A 17,070-nucleotide genomic window follows, 5' to 3' on the forward strand; every position below is an offset into this window, starting at 1 on the left:
TGAGTGATTATTTCTCAGTGACATACTGATTGATACACTTGTTTGGCTTCAGTGCACTCAGTATTTTATAAATTATGTAAGTGCAAACTCAGCTCTTACGTAATTTACAAAAACGGTGAGAAGTCCAGATACCACAAGAATAGGAGCGGCTCGTCTGTCATTCTCCTTTGCACTTCGTAATGGCAGGAAGATCTGGTCTGACTTGACTGAGTCGCTCAGCCCCTTGCGCAGACACCTTCTGTGAGGGCTGCCAGCATGAACACTGAGTCCTCGCTGTTCATCCACAAAAAAATGTCTGACAAATGATTAAATAAAAAGGTGAAATGTGACAAGTATGAGCTCTCTGCCGTTGGTACGCTGCTAGACTCCCTTTTCTTGTCTAACTACATAATTATGCATGATGGAATTGGCTTAAGTCCCACAGTCGTGACAGTAGGGTTAAATGCTTCGAAGTGGGCGGGGAGGGGAGTATGTCTCTGCAATTACCCTCTGCAATTAATTTTCCTCTTCAACAGGGTATTACAGACATGAGGAGTTTTTAACTTCATTTCCTCTTTTTTCTTCTGCAGAAAAAATTAAAAAATTGATACAAGAAACATTAAGAAATGAATACCTGGCACAAAAGCAAGTAGTTGTTCACTTTGTTTATTCACTTCTTGTCTCCTTTCTTCTCAAGAAGTTTTCTCATGTCATTTTGTAAAGCATAATTTGTTTAATGCTGGCTTGACTATATTACCAATATCCACACTTACTTTACACAGCACCAACTGGTGGTTTAAGTTCACTGTACTTCTGCTTCCACTCCCTATTTCATGTTATGTGTGTTCTTTTAATCACATTACAGTTGTAATAATGAATTTATGTAATGACTACTACTTCAGTGGTTATTAAACTCCATGACCACAGACACATATTCTGTCTGTCAAACCTGTCAAACGTGCAAAACCACTTTGTGGTTTCAGAATGTTGGAACGTATTCAAACCTCTAATTAAAATTCCAGTCTAAGCATCTAGAGCAAACTAACAAGTTGGAGTCAGATAGTTTTCATAACTGGAAGCATTTTAAGGGAGGAGACAGTGGAAGAGAGTGTCTGACAGGGTATAAATACTCTCACAGCATCAGGGATCATCACACTGGCAGCTCCAGTTGGAAGCCAAGAAGAAGAAGGAGACTCGCACACAACTCAGCTCATCAGCTCACACCTTCACCAGGTGAGGACAAAGTGGGTGGACAGAAATGGAGGATGACAAAAATGCATTTATGTTTAGACTTTCACTGAACTCCAATTTGTGTAAAGCCATCACTGTCAGACTAATCTCTATAGAGGAAAATACTGCATGTGTAAGTACAGTGAACTGTCAGCCTTCCTGGTTTTTGTTTTTATCATCCTTCCTGTTGAGGAAACTTGATTCCCAGTGTTAGGGACGACAGTGTAAATGAAGCACTGAAGTCTGTGTGGTCACTTACAGGTTGGAGAAATGGCCTCTGATAACATGAAGGTTGTTGCCCTGGGTCAACCTTTCACCCTAGGAATGCTCTATGATGCTCGGAAAAATGAGCTTCTGCCAGGTAAGCCTTGATTTAAACAACACTTTTATTAAAAATATACTGCTAAATAAATCTGCCTGTCACAGCTCTGCTTACAGGACCTTCTTTGTATAATGTGCCAACAGTATGTTAACCTGACACATTCAACATTAAAGCACAACATAAAAAGAATTAGCAGATGCTGGCCATTCATTTGTGGACATTTCATTCATTTGAATTTTACAGCTGTTGGTATACTGGTGGTCAATATATTATCCTGCTATATATGAAATTAGATAATTATAATTTGTTGCAGAATTGCCCATAACTATGAACCATTTTACAACAGACCTGGATTAGGGTTGACTCTGATCCCAATCAGATTGTTGACTGGTTCTAATTTCGCAGAAGCATATTAGAACAGACGCCAATGGCGTGGCTGTGATGGCCTTTTAACATTTTTGTTTGGCCATTAATAATAACACAATGTGTTATGTGTGATTGGAGTCGTGTACCTTGTGAAGCAATTGCACATGATATCCAGGTATGGGTCAAAGTTTCATGTCTCTATCTTGTTTCAGTTGACAGCAAATTGAGGCAAACTAAATATACTAAAATAAACCAGTAGGGTTCTGCCCGGTCAGGGATTGGACCCTAAAAAAGGATGTCAAAGGATGACTCAAACAAAAAAGTTAGTTAGTTAGCAGATTAAAAACCTACAATATGCAGAGACACAAAAGATTACGATATATTTTTTTTATAACTTTACATGAAGAAAATGATTTCTCTGCTGTTTGACGTTTTTTCCATTTTCTATAGGTTTGAGACTGTGGGATGATGCAACTCTGCTACCGAAGATAACTGCAACCAATAAGCCCTCCAGTACATTTGAAATTTCTTCATCTGACACCATTGAATCCAAGTCTTCCATGCTGAAAGTTGATGCTTCTCTCAAGGCCAGTTTCCTTGGGGGACTGGTTGAAGTTGGAGGATCTGCCAAGTATCTGAATGATAAGAAACAGTTCAAAAATCAGAGCAGAGTGACGTGTCAGTACAAAGCTACCACCAACTTCAAGGAGTTGTCAGTGATTGACCTTAAAGAAATGAACACCCAGCAGACAGGTATTATTGAGAAGGGTTTGGCAACTCATGTAGTCACAGGCATCCTGTATGGGGCAAATGCTTTCTTTGTGTTTGACAGTGAGAAGTTAGAAGACAGCAGCGTTCAGGACATCCAGGGCAGCATGGAAGCTGTGATAAAGAAGATCCCCTCATTTAGTATTGAGGGCAGAGTTGACATCAAGCTGACAGAAGAAGAAAAAGATCTGACCAACAAATTCTCCTGCAAATTCTATGGAGATTTCATTCTTGAAAGCAACCCTGCAACATTTACAGATGCAGTGAAGACCTACGTAGAACTTCCAAAGCTACTGGGAGGGAATGGAGACAACAGTGTTCCACTGGAGGTCTGGCTGATGCCACTGAACTTTTTTCACTCTAAAACTGCTGAGCTGGTGAGTGGGATCAGCGTTGGACTGGTGAGGAAGGCACAGGATGCTCTGCAGGAATTAAGAGAAATCAGAATGAGGTGCAATGATTCTCTGGTTGACAAAGTGGTGCAGAATTTTCCACAGATTCAAGCTGAGTTAACTAGATTCCAACAGTTGTGTGAGTACTATGAGTCCAACCTCAAGCGGACCATGGCAGAGAAATTCCCCCTCATCCGTGAAGGTAAAGAAGATGAGAGTTCGGTAAACCAACTCCTCGACGACAGACAGAAGTCACCATTCAGCTATAAAAATCTAGACAAGTGGCTGGATCAGAAAGAGAGAGAAATCAACATCATCAAGTCCTGTGTAGATACCATGGATGGAGTGAAGATTGTCCAAAGTCGGTCAGAGCTGGACAGAGAGGTTCTTGCTCCAGGTGTAGAGGAGGCCCTGTGCTTTGTTTTCACTTCCCTGGAGACTCCTGACCCTGGTCTTGATGTGATGGCAGCCTTCTTGGAGTCACGTGAAGCAGAGAGTACCAGTGAAGACCTGTGGTACTACTCAGGTGAAGCAATAACCAAAACGAGAGAAGAAGCAGAACGAGTTGGCAGTCTTGCCAAAGCACTGAAGAGCAGCAGCCGATTTCTTTTCCTGATAGGAGCCATTGATAACAACAAACACAAAGGAGCAACCATCTACCATTACAGAAATGGCATCCTGGTCACTGATGACTTTTCAAAGTCCGACCTTCCTCCTGTGAAGAGCATCACCGACAGTAAAGATTTGATTTGGTGTAAGTAATTGAAATGCTTTGAGTAAAAACTATCCTGTATAATTTCCTCTCCTCCAGAAACCTGTTTGACCATCACAACGATTGATAGCACATTTTGTTTCCTCTCTCCATCAGATGCCACTGATCTCACCCTGGATCCAGACACTGCATACAACAAACTCATTCTGTCTCAAGAAAACAAAAAGATATCCTTTGGAAACTGGCAGTCGTATCCTGATGTCCCAGAGAGGTTTAATGAACTTCCTCAAGTGTTGTGCAAAGAGGGGTTAACTGGGCGCCATTACTGGGAGGTGGAGTGGAGCAATACTTCTAATGATTCTGTGTATGTATTGTTAGGGTACAAGGGAGTTGAGAGAAAAGGAAAAGGTAAAGGGGCCGAACTTGGAAGTAATGATATATCATGGGTTTTTGGCAAAAGATCAGATGAAAACACACTTAAGACCTTTTATAATGACAAGCAAACAAAATTACCTATTCCCTCTGGAGGCCTCAATAGAGTTGGGGTGTTCCTGGACTGCCCTGGTGGCACTATGTCCTTCTACAAAGTCACCTCTAACAGACTGAGTCACCTCCACACCTACAGCGCCACATTCACTGAGCCTGTTTACCCAGGCCTGTGGGCTGCACGCGACAACAACTATGCAGGCTTTTGTTCATTTGCATAAGAACAATGACAAGGATTTGTTAGATCCTTGGTCTGTTATATGCGCTTACATTTAAAGTTAAAGAAAAACGTATCACCCCATTTTAGCCTGAACATGTACCACTTACTAATTAGTAAAAATGCATTCAAATCCAGAGGGAATAATAGGATAATTAATGGTGTCATAAAGTGACTCTAACTGTCATTTTGAGTTTGGAAATGCTCTTCTTAAACTGGCTTTTGCTTCACAGCTTCACAATCAGTTTGAATTTCTCTTGTTTGGGACATCGGTTATTTTTCATTGGAAATTTGCTAAAGTAATGTTGATGAGTTTCTATCAATAAATCACTGATATGACAACACAAGTATGTGGAAAGAAAACCTGATAGATTAGCTGGTTTGGTTTAATTGATGTTCATTACGTTGGGGCACAAAGTTTCCATAATTGCATATTGATTTAAATTTATTGTTTGTTCCTATTCTTCTTTGTGCTGTATAAAACAAGGGGAATCTTTTAATTTTTCTCAGTTCTGTACCTAAAATCCGACATTGGGTTGTTAATTTCCTGTTCAGGGAACCACTGTTCAAACCATTTTGTCAGATGTTTACTGACACTGAAACACCTGTTGGATATGTTCACTGTTCTCTTGAGCAGAATATTCAATAAAGTGGAGACCTCAGCTTACCACTGTGTGCTACGTCCTTATTTCCTGTTGATTTCAAAGCTGATTGTACCAAAGGTTTAAAGCTCAGTCTTTTATGAAACTTCAGCATCTTTCAATGCCTCCAATACTCAATGAAAATAAATCCTCAGAGGACATGACAAGATACAAGATACAAGATACAAGATAGGTTTATTTGTCACACACACAATCATGCACGGTACAATGTGCAGTGAAATTCTTTCTGTCCCTGCTGACATGGCTGTCTCTCTTAAATGTATGAGAAGAAGACAGAGCAAAGGAATATTTAAGTCTTTACATTTTCAACAATAATAATAACAAAAGGCAACAGTCACAACCAAACACACAAAAGCACAATTCAGAACCACAAACTTGCAGGAAAGACAGAAAAGTGCCTACGTTGCAGGTAAATCACATGTTTCAAGAGTTCATGTTTGTAGACTCTCTGAAATAATGGAAGAATCATCAGACAGGACTGCTGCTTTTTGTGCTGGTTTAGAAGGTATTGTATGTGGTGATGTGGAACGATTTGGCCAAATGAGACCATGTGGATAGAATATGATTATATTATTCAACCTAAAACCGAACTTTGTAGGACACCAGATGTAGTGTGAGTTGTAGAAGATGAGTACCAACTTATGGTGCCTGAGAATGTTCTTTGTTAAAGGAAAATTCAGAAAAGCTGAAACAACACTCCACAAACTTTTGTGAAGTAATCCAGTTGGCCTCCATTGGGGGATTTTTTGAGGTCAGAAAGGCCACATGAAGGGGCATCAAGGCCAAAGGTGAACAAACCTCACTAACAAATTATTCATATGAATGGCTGCTGAGAATAATAATAAGAGAATAAATGAATGTCATGCAGGGGCAGTGCAAGGGCACATATTGATGAGTTATTTATGTGTTATTGATGAGGTAATATTATACATGGGAGAAAACGTACAAATAATGCTGCACACAGACTTCTTTAAACTTTATTTTGTTGTTATTCCTGTAATCATCAACTGGTTTGCTACGTGCCACCACAGGGACTAGTGGTTTCCGTTGAGTTGGATGTATCCTTAGCATTGTGTTCACCAGGGCTGTGCAGTCCTGTGAACTCAATAACTGAGCTGCTGTCTGACTTGCTGTGAAATACTGTCTGACTGACACTTCCCATGACATGTCCCATGTTTAACTATAATTAAAGAGACAGAAGACATTTCTCAGATGTCCCTGAGGGGCATTGCTGTGTAGATCTCTATATACAAAATCTGTCCCTCAGGACTTCTGTGACATCTGTTCTGCTTGTGTTGTACAACAGGTGCAGCACCTATTTGTGGTATTTGTACCACAGATTCCAGAGTTTTGAGTAATTTCTACTTACATGTGTGTTAGAAGCATTTTTGTGATATTTCTTGAAAATCATCCTGATAGCAGTCAATGAATTATATATTCTGACAGGTAAAAAAAAAAAAGAAGAAAGAAGAAAGAAAGAAAGCAAAAGGGTTTGTGAAACCACCAACCGGTCTTGCACCCCAGGGATCCAGGGGGCATTCTGGTCATGAATTCTCCCAGAAATCTGAGAGGTACAACCAAATATTTTTATTGGCCGCTTTGGTGCACCTGAAGTTTAGCAGGCCTGACTAAAATAAACAAAAAAATAATTAAAAAGTCAAGTGTGCATCTTTGACCAAATATTAGTCAAGAAACACATTTTCAGTAAATTATAACTGAAACAGAATACATTTTACAGATAGGCATCTCGATGAAGACATTTGCAAAACTGGTATCTGACTTTGGTTGACATGCCAGTGGCCTTCAGTCGGCACTGATCAGCCCAACATGATGCCATGTCACTGCCCATCTTGATTTTTAATTCTTTTTTTTTTTCACCTCCAAAATTACTTTCAGGGTTGGGCGACTCGTACCTACCAGACACTTACTAATGTTGCTGAATTTTGTCTGTCTATTCAGGCAGTCGGCCTTTCTGTGTGGAGTTTGCATGTTCTCCCTGTGCCTACGTGGGTTTTCTCCGGGTTCTGCGGCTTCCTCCCACCATACCATAAACATTCACATTAGGTTAATTGGCTGCTCTACATTGCCCCGAGGTGTGAGTGTGTGATTGTCTGTTTTTGTGTGTCAGCCCTGCGACTGACTGGATACCAATGAACGGATAAGCAGTATGGAAAATAGATGAATGGATTTAACCAATCAGAAATAATTTAGATATCACCTGATGAAGTTTAGCTGTGTTGACTTCTAACTGGAGTTTCCAGTCTGATGGTGTGTGATGCTGTGTGATTACTTATATCCTCCAGATAGCCTGCTGACTCCTCCCTCTGACACGCCTCCAGCTCACCTGGAACCTGTACCACAGCAAGGATTTTCCCACAGCTGATTTTCATTTTAGTAATATTTGATTTCCTGATAATTATGTTTTTAAACTTTGTTTAATTAACATGCAAGGATGCTGATGGGCAGTAATGAGCAGAGCCGTATTCATCCCCCTAAGCTAACAGGCAGTGAATAAACCATTTTAATAAAATGTGTGCAGTCCTTGTATTTTAATCATAAAACACTACTGCACACACTGTAAAGACACTGGCTGTAGCTGCACTGTGAAGGTGTTTAGAATCAAAAGTGATGCTTTCACTCTCACTGCCCACAGTAAATTGCAACTTCCTGCACCCAAGCAAATCTTCACTGATTTTATTCACTTTATCCTGTTACTGATGCGTACAATCGGTATTCCTTGTGCCATTGCGTGCCAAAATGGTGTTGATCAATTTCAGCAGTGAAGTTTAGCATGCTTTCTCAGACATCACTAACATCTTCCATCCTAGCTGCCATGTCCAAGAAACAATGTTAAGTTTATTTAATCAGTTTTGTCTTGTGATTTCCTGCTTTATTTTGTCAGTGCTTCCTGCCTGCGTCTATTGTGGTCAGCTTTGCTTTGTCCCTTTGTCTGTTTTCCCTCCTTTGGGATTACCTGTCTCCGCCCCGATTGGTTCCACCTGTGCCCTTACCTTGTGTGTATATATAGTCCTCATCTCCCTTTGTCCTGTGCCAGTTTGTCTTGTCTCTTGTGTCAGACATTACCAAGTCTTTTTATTTTGTTACTTTGTTCTAGTGATTTTTCTGTTTGTTTTCTTAGCCGAGCTTCAGTCCAGTCAGTTTTTGTTTCTTAGTTTAGTGTAAGTTTTTTTTGCTCTGTGAAGAGTGATTTTCAGTTTGTACTTTTGTGAATAAAAACTTTTTTCTGCGAGTTGTGCGTTTGGGTTCAGGTCCGTAGTTTGGTCATGACACTATCTGCACAATGGCTTCTGTGATGTGGTGCATCTGCTTTGGCCTGAAGATGACCGTGCGCCGTCATTTGTATATTAGAACTGGAAATAAACAGAGCCATGAAATAAATGTGACATTCTGAAATAAAATCCTGCGAAATAATTCAATGCAGACTTATGAAAAACATAATTTTGATATAAATACATGTATTATTATCATTTATTTATTTATTTTTTCGGCTTTATTTCATAGCAAAATGTATTCATTTCATTTTGAATAAAACGGTTCTCAATAATTGGTGCTAGAAGTCTCATAGTTACTGAAATAGAGATCACCTGAGTGCAATCAATGTTTCTCGAGTGACTGTCGTGTAAAGTCACCTGTGTCTGGTCCAGTCCTGGTTAATCAGTATTCCCAGCTACAATTACACCATGAAGACAAGAAGAACAAACACAAACAAGCACATGAAACAAACACACACTCCAAACAAATCCAAGAAAAGGTTACTTAAAAGTACAAAGAAAAATTAATTGTTTTACCCGGGTATGAGAAAAACAAATAGAAGATTGGTTTATGAGTTTAATAACTCTTAAATGTGTGTGTGAACTCGATAACTGAGCTGCTCTCTGACTTGCTGTGAGAAACTGTCTGACTGGCACTTCCCATGACATGTCTCCATGTTTAACTATAATTAAAAAGACAGAAGACATTTTTCAAATGTCCTTGAGGGGCATCGCTGTGTAGATCTCTACATGCAAAATCTGCCCCTCGGGACTTTTTGTGTTGCACAACAGGTGCAACACCTGCTTGTGGTATTTTTAAGAAAAACAAACCAAAAAACCCTGGTGATTGTGAAACCACCAACAGGTTTTACACCTCAGGGCTCCTGGGTGTCACCATTTTGGTCACAAATTCTCCCAAAAATCAGTGAAGTGCAATCAAACATTTTCATTGGCTGCTCTGGTGCGTCTGAAATTTCACAGATTTGACTAAAATAACTAAATCAATCAATCAAATGGAGGTGCAGACACAGGCCTTGATGAAGTAGTAGTCAAGAAACATTTTTCTTTGCTTGGTTATAATAGAAACAAGCCTGTAAATTCACAACAGAAATGTTCAGATCTGCTTCTGTGTTATGTGCTGTTTGAAGTGAAAGATTTGTGATTTCCTAATTGACATAAATTGAATGTTTATCCATGGAAATAAAGACACACCTTCATCGAAATACAAACAGAGAGAAAGCTAAATGGGAAAACAGGTTTTGCACCTACGATATGAGCAAAGCTTAGCTGCTGTCTGACTTGCTGTGAAATACTGTCTGACTGACACTTACCAGACACTTACTAATGTTGCTGAATTGTGTCTGTCTATTCAGGCAGTCGGCCTTTCTGTGTGGAGTTTGCATGTTCTCCCTGTGCCTACGTGGGTTTTCTCCGGGTTCTGCGGCTTCCTCCCACCATACCATAAACATTCACATTAGGTTAATTGGCTGCTCTACATTGCCCCGAGGTGTGAGTGTGTGGTTGTCTGTTTTTGTGTGTTGGCCCTGCGACTGACTGGATACCAATGAACGGATAAGCAGTATGGAAAATAGATGAATGGATTTAACCAATCAGAAATAATTTAGTAGCTTTGCACAGTGATTTTCTATTTACTTGGGATCAGTCTATCTTGCTGAGCATCATAGAGCGTCCCTAAGGTGAAAGGTCTACCCAGGGCAGCCACTACTAAGATGTCTGAAGACATGACTCCAACCAGTCAGTTTTTGTTTCTTAGTTTAGTGTAAGTTTTTTTTGCTCTGTGAAGAGTGATTTTCAGTTTGTACTTTTGTGAATAAAAACTTTTTTCTGCGAGTTGTGCGTTTGGGTTCAGGTCCGTAGTTTGGGGGATTCGTGGATCAGCAGTTAGGGTGTCGGACCCGTAACCGGTGGGTCGCTGGTTCGATTCCCCGTCCCGGTGTCCATGGCTGAGGTACCCTTGAGCAAGGTACCTAACCCCCACTGCTCCCCGGGCGCTGCACGCGGTCGCCCACTGCCCCGGGTTTGCTGTGTGTGTGTGCACGTCACTTGGGTGGGTTAAATGCAGAGCACGAATTTCGTTGGAGTGAGTTCCCTCCAATGACAAAATATGTCACTTTCACTTTCACACTATCTGCACAATGGCTTCTGTGATGTGGTGCATCTGCTTTGGCCTGAAGATGACCGTGCGCCGTCATTTGTATATTAGAACTGGAAATAAACAGAGCCATGAAATAAATGTGACATTCTGAAATAAAATCCTGTGAAATAATTCAATGTAGACTTATGAAAAACATAATTTTGATATAAATACATGTATTATTATCATTTATTTATTTATTTTTTCGGCTTTATTTCATAGCAAAATGTATTCATTTCATTTTGAATAAAACGGTTCTCAATAATTGGTGCTAGAAGTCTCATAGTTACTGAAATAGAGATCACCTGAGTGCAATCAATGTTTCTCGAGTGACTGTCGTGTAAAGTCACCTGTGTCTGGTCCAGTCCTGGTTAATCAGTATTCCCAGCTACAATTACACCATGAAGACAAGAAGAACAAACACAAACAAACACATGAAACAAACACACACTCCAAACAAATCCAAGAAAAGGTTACTTAAAAGTACAAAGAAAAATTAATTGTTTTACCCGGGTATGAGAAAAACAAATAGAAGATTGGTTTATGAGTTTAATAACTCTTAAATGTGTGTGCGTGAGTGTGTGTGTGTGTTTGAAGTGGTTTTAGTGTGTGAAAGCAGATGTACATACATACTGTACCTCCAGTATGTATGTATTTCATCCTTAATCCTTTAGTCACTTTTCCACAGGCCAGTAGTGTCAGTCTTACTTGTTCTACTTCTCTACTGTGTACACACACAAAACATTGTGTTTATTATGTTTTCAGTTATCACATGGAGGATTTTTTGTTGTTTTTTCCTCAATCTGTTTTGGAGCAGTTAGAGAAGAGAGCTTATTGTTCAATAAACAACTGAACTCAATATCGTTTGTCTGTCTATCTCTTTGACTGACAGTTTTATTGATCATTGAAACAGACTGACTTGGAAAGAAGTTGGTTTGATGGTTTAAAAAAAAAAAAAAAAGCAAAAAAAATTGATGTCACTTTATATGATATTATATATTTTTATATACACATATTTTTCCTGCTTGTGACTACCTCATGATGGGAGATGAAGAGGGTAATTATTAAAATGTATGAATATGACTGGGCTCAGACATGCAAAAGCTTTGGATGCAAAGTCATGCATTGTCTCTCAATGCAAAATGAGCAATATGAAAAAAGGGTGTGAAGCAACTTTATTTCAGCCTGCACTCCTTGAAACGTGTAAGAAAACACTGTGTTCAGCTGAAATATTACAGGTGTGAGGGTCAGGGGGAGGAGTAACAAGGACACGGGATCTGATAAGCTATAAATAATCTCCAACATCACACACTATCAGGCTGCAAGCTCCAGTTGAAAGTCAAGAAGACTCAGACAAGACTGCTGATCTACAGATCTTCATCAGGTAAGAAATAACTTTCAGTGAACTCCACTCTATGTATGAGACGGCAAAAACTCATATTGTGGTTTAAAGTGGAGCCACATTGATGAATGTGTCTTCAAAGGTTGCAGACATGGCCACAGACATCTTGGAAATGCCTGGTCTGAGTCGACCTTTCACCCTGGGGATGCTGTATGACGCCCGCCGAGAGAAAATGATCCCAGGTAAGTTCTGAAGTGAACTTCTTTAGAATTAAATTAATCTAGCATTGTGTCAGTTTAGACAGAGCTCTGCAGATGCTCTTGAATTAACGACTTTCGCTATTAGCTGCTTCATTCATACTTCACTATTGTTTATTAGCTTTTGGGAACAAGAAGACCAGTAATTACCAGTAGTAGGAACCATTCATACAGATGTCCATGATAAATCCATGGCTGAATTGCAATCGATCGAGCTACATCAACTTGTCACAGCCTTATGCACAGGAATAATTTCTGTGCTTACGCTGTCCACACATCCTGATTATTTATTTTTTTGCACACCCCTTTTACCACGTTCATGTAACGTGTCAGTCCATGCAAAGGGTTTGAGGAATGTAAGTATCTGGCCTGCAGAATTTCCACAAAACTTTATTTTTAGCTTTAGCCCAAGTTTTACAGTTTTTTTCTGACTATATAATGGTCTGCAGCAAAAGATGAAATCAAATTTTTTCCACTTTTGGTGAAAGGAGGCACAGTAAAACAGTGTGATTTAATTAGATTTGAAAAATGGGGAGGTTAAGAAAAGGCTGCACCCATCAAACTGAAAATTTTGTCATGATATTCCAGCTAATTACACTACAGAAGCATAGATGTTTGATAACATATTATGAATGTGCTCACACCAAAATCCAGAGCATCTGGAAAACCTCAGCTTTCCGATCTATGTTAATGTGACCATTGCAGTGGCATAATGGGGCTGTCAGTGTGCAGGATTTGTCCAGCAAAAGTTTGCCCTGTCAAATTCATATGAACCCACCTCACCTCACCTCTTAGTCAGCACCTCCAGAGCAGTCATCATGAATTTCTTATTTAACACAGTGCAGTTTGGTCTGAACACCCAGTAAGAACATTACCAGCCTGCTGTTCTTTTCTGTAGGTTTCTCATTGTTTGGTGATGAAGTTCTGGAAAAATATACATCAGTCAGCACTCAAAACAGCTGTGAGTTCCAAACCATTGCCTCTGATTCCATTGATTCCAAGTCCTCTATGATGAACATTCAAGCCTCTCTTGGAGTCAGTATGCTGGGTGGACTGGTTGAAGTTGCTGGATCTGCTAAGTACCTGAATGATACAAAGAAATACCAGAATCAGAGCAGAGTCACACTCAACTACAAAGTTACTACCACTTATAAACAATTCACAGCTCCTCCTGGAAGTGTGAAGGTGCAGCAAACATCCATTACTGACCAGGGCTTGGCAACACATGTAGTCACAGGCATCCTTTATGGGGCAAATGCGTTTTTTGTATTTGACAGTGAGAAGTTAGATGATAGCAACCTTCAGGACATCCAGGGTAAAATGGAAGCTGTGATAAAGAAGATTCCTACTGTTAGTATTGAGGGGTCAGGATCTGTCAAACTGACTGATGAAGAAAAGACCTTGGCCAACAATCTCTCCTGCAAGTTTCATGGAGACTTCATTCTTGAAAGCCTCCCTACAACCTTTGAAGATGCAGTGAAGACTTACCAGAAACTTCCAAATCTTCTTGGAGAAGGAACAGAAACAGTTCCTGTGAAGGTCTGGCTGGTCCCCTTGAGGAGATTCTATTCTAAAGCTGAGCAGCTGGTCCGTGAGATCACTCTTGGTAGAGTAAGAAAGATTCACAGTATCTTGCAAGACTTGTGTCGGCTGAAGATGAGATGCACTGATTCTATGGATGACAAAATTGTAAGACAGTTCCCGTTGATTTATGACAGGATTAGCAATTTCCTACAGATATTTCAGGACTACACTCTTTCTGTGAAACAGACAATTGCAAAGAAAGTTCCACTGATTCGGGGAGGTACAGAAGATGAGAGTTCAATAGAGAAGATAATTGCAGATAGGGCCAAGTCACCATTCAGCAATGAAAATGTGAGCGCGTGGCTGGATACCATAGAGAGAGAAATCAGTGCCTTAAAGGCCTGTGTAGGCGCAATGGACGAAACACAGACAAAGTTTGTCTCAAATCAGACAGAGCTGGATAAAGAAGTTCTCGCTCCAGATGCAAAGCATGCTGTGTGCTTTGTTTTCACCTCCCTGGATCGCACTGATCCCTACCCTAGAGTGTTGTCCAACTTTTTGGAATCACCTAATTCAGAAGACACTACATATGTCCCTCCATCTACTGAAGACCTGTGGTGTTTCTCCCCTCGGGTGATAATCAAAATGAAACAAAAAGCCCGGAATTTTAGTGAACTTGCCAACAACCTGAAGGACAGCAAGAATGTCCGCTTCCTCACAGCTGCCATGGCAAACGACAAATATCAAGGAGCAACTATCTACTACTACAAGGAAGGCAGTCTGGTCACTGATGACTTCACATTCCCTCGCATGCCTATGGTGGACAACATCAAAGACAGAAGAGATTTACTCTGGTGTAAGTAATTCTTTCTTATTCACATTAAAGCAAAAATAAATTACACTCAAAGTACTTTCCTCCTCTTTAGACATTATTTGGAATTGTACCTTGCTGGACATCTGCCCTGTGTCTCCCTCTCCACCATTTGCCACCTGATTCAGACCCTCTGGGGTCCCTCTTTCTCATTCTTGTTTGTCCTTTTTCCTGTTCCCTATATTTGTCCCTGTTCAGGAAAATCTGCTTTGTTGCCTGTTTTAGACTTCCTGCCTTTCTGTATAAGTTTTTTTTTTGCTTGTTTGAATTACCTTCAAGTTGCTGACCCAAATGCAGACACTTCAGCAGGGTAAGATGACTATATGGTCTTTTAATAAATCCTAAAAAACAAACAGACAAATGAAAAAAACCAACCAAACAAAAAACAAAACAGACTTGCAATTTGAAAGCAAATCCATAAGGGTAAGGTAGGCAGTTTGAGGGCATCTAATGTAGAGGTTGGAAATAACTGGGTCCAGAAGGTCACCATGACATGACGTTTTTGTGTTGTAAATGTTGTCAAATATGAAACTTCTGGGGAATAAAAAGTGATAAGTAGAACATTTCTGTCTTTGAAGACATGTTATCTCAAGATGCAGTTTGAGTGGAGATGAGGATGACTGGTAATAGACTGTGTCTTGGTCTTTCCATCAGATTCCTGTGACCTGAGCTTCGACCCAAACACACTAAACTATCTCCTCACTCTATCTGATGACAACAAACACGTGGAGTCTGGAAAACAGCAGAAATATCGTGATCACCCAGAGAGGTTCGACTGCCTTCAACAGGTGATGTGCAAAGAGAGGCTGACCGGGTGCCATTACTGGGAGGTGGAGTGGACTGGATATGTTCGTGTAGGTGTCTCGTATGTATCAATCGGCAGGAAAGGGACAAACCAGCCCTGTGCTGTTGGAGAGAATTGGAGCTCCTGGGCTTTAGATTATGAGCCCAGAAAAGGATACAGTTTTAAACATGATAAAACAAACAAAAATGTCACTGTGGCTTCTCCTGGCTTTAAACGACTGGGAGTGTATCTCGACTGGCGTGCTGGCGGTCTGGCCTTCTTCATGGTCTCCTCTAACGAGGTGCAACACATTCACAGCATCCGCACCAAATTCACTGAGCCTGTTTATCCAGCCTTCCGTCTTGGGTCTGGCTTTGACCATGGAACGGTCAGCTTACTTTGAAACACAGTCGCTGACACAAGAAAGCCCTCAGAGTGCGACACAAGACCTCACGATTGTCTAAATCCATGTTCTTTAGGAACCTTAATATTCTGGATCTGGATCTGGATCAAAATGCACAGAACATGTACTCTGTTCTGTTCTGACAAACATCAATTTCCTATGTGAGGCACAAACTATGGCATAAAGATGCACATAACAGTGATGAAAAATAAAAAATAAATAAATAAAATAAAATAATACATTAAATAAATAAATCCAGCAGGTAAACAAAATTTCTTTTTTTGTTTGTTTGTTTATAAGTCATACTTTAAGTCACTTTGACATGGTTTAACATCTGTTCTCAAATAACTGCTCTAAACATTGAATTATTAAAATCATTCTTTTTACTTTCAAAAGTTTTTCTGCATGCCGCTTTAAATTAAACAGTAATGATTAGAAGCAGGCTTAATTTAGCCTAATCTTACTTCGATGGATTTATATTTATGTGATCACCACACGCTGTACGTGTTCAGTCTACATCTGTTCACTGTAATGCATGCAAGTTAGCAAAGCTGGTTATGTTTAATATATCATAGTAATTACAGTGTGATGCTCCTTGTGTGACTTAACAATTATACTTCTTTGTGTTTTTAACCATCACAGGTCTCAATTTATCAAGTAAAAAAGTTCTTCTTTCTTTCTTTCTTTCTTTCTTTCTTTCTTTCTTTCTTTCTTTCGAAACAAATATCGTTTACCACTCAGGAATGCACTCTGCTGGTCTGTTCTGTATTTTGTGAAAGGAGCTGGGAAGAGTCAGATTTCTCAGTCAGTATTTAGACATCAGGGTGACACTCTTTTCTGTCTCTCTCTTGTTCAGTATCTGCTGTAACAGCTGTTGGATGAGTTTGTTCTCTGCACGAATCAAGAAATTAATAAAGTGGATACCTGAGTTGAACATTGTGTGGTGTGTACTTATTTCCTGATACTTGAATTAGCACAATCTGCCACTACAGGCTGACTTCTACCTGTGAAGCAAACATGGAACCAGTCAAGTGGACTTAGGGACGATATAATTAGACAAAAAAGCTGAGGAATAATCAGTTAACATTTTAGGCTACGATGAGACTGTTCTCCCAAGAAGAACAACATATGTGTTTAAGTTCTTATTTTTAGTGAGACCAAAGTCTTCTCTTCACCCAAATCAAGTTGTGTTTGTGCCTATTTTTTCCCTTTAATTTGGAGGACTTACTGGCTGTGATGTACAGACTGACTCTGCAGTGACGACCTTCAGCTACCCAAAGTCTGTACAGAATTTTGATTTTGCAGAACATGAAATCAATGTGATAAAA

The 17,070-nt window shown here is 39.9% G+C and overlaps 2 protein-coding genes across 3 annotated transcripts; both read left to right on the forward strand.

Moving 5' to 3' along the window:
* The first annotated feature begins 958 nt into the window (after window positions 1–958).
* On the forward strand, window positions 959–5,139 carry LOC124053028 (neoverrucotoxin subunit alpha-like). Its single transcript, XM_046377941.1, has 4 exons — window positions 959–1,212; window positions 1,471–1,570; window positions 2,348–3,811; window positions 3,926–5,139. Exons 2-4 carry the CDS (start codon window positions 1,480–1,482, stop codon window positions 4,474–4,476), a joined length of 2,106 nt encoding a protein of 701 aa, XP_046233897.1. The 5' UTR covers window positions 959–1,212; window positions 1,471–1,479; the 3' UTR covers window positions 4,477–5,139.
* Window positions 5,140–11,218: 6,079 nt separating this feature from the next.
* Window positions 11,219–15,755, forward strand: LOC124053231 (neoverrucotoxin subunit alpha-like). Of its 2 annotated transcripts, XM_046378272.1 has the most exons (4): window positions 11,219–11,945; window positions 12,046–12,145; window positions 13,059–14,540; window positions 15,210–15,755. In XM_046378272.1, the coding sequence occupies exons 2-4, from the start codon at window positions 12,055–12,057 to the stop codon at window positions 15,740–15,742; spliced, it is 2,106 nt and encodes a 701-aa protein (XP_046234228.1). In that variant the 5' UTR covers window positions 11,219–11,945; window positions 12,046–12,054; the 3' UTR covers window positions 15,743–15,755. The 2 variants fall into 2 exon arrangements, with proteins under 2 accessions (XP_046234228.1, XP_046234227.1); XM_046378271.1 differs by lacking the exon at window positions 11,219–11,945 and having other exon boundaries at window positions 11,995–12,145.
* Window positions 15,756–17,070: the final 1,315 nt, after the last annotated feature.

This window comes from Scatophagus argus, chromosome 21 (genome assembly GCF_020382885.2).
Source record: "Scatophagus argus isolate fScaArg1 chromosome 21, fScaArg1.pri, whole genome shotgun sequence".
Taxonomy (NCBI): Eukaryota; Metazoa; Chordata; class Actinopteri; family Scatophagidae; genus Scatophagus; species Scatophagus argus.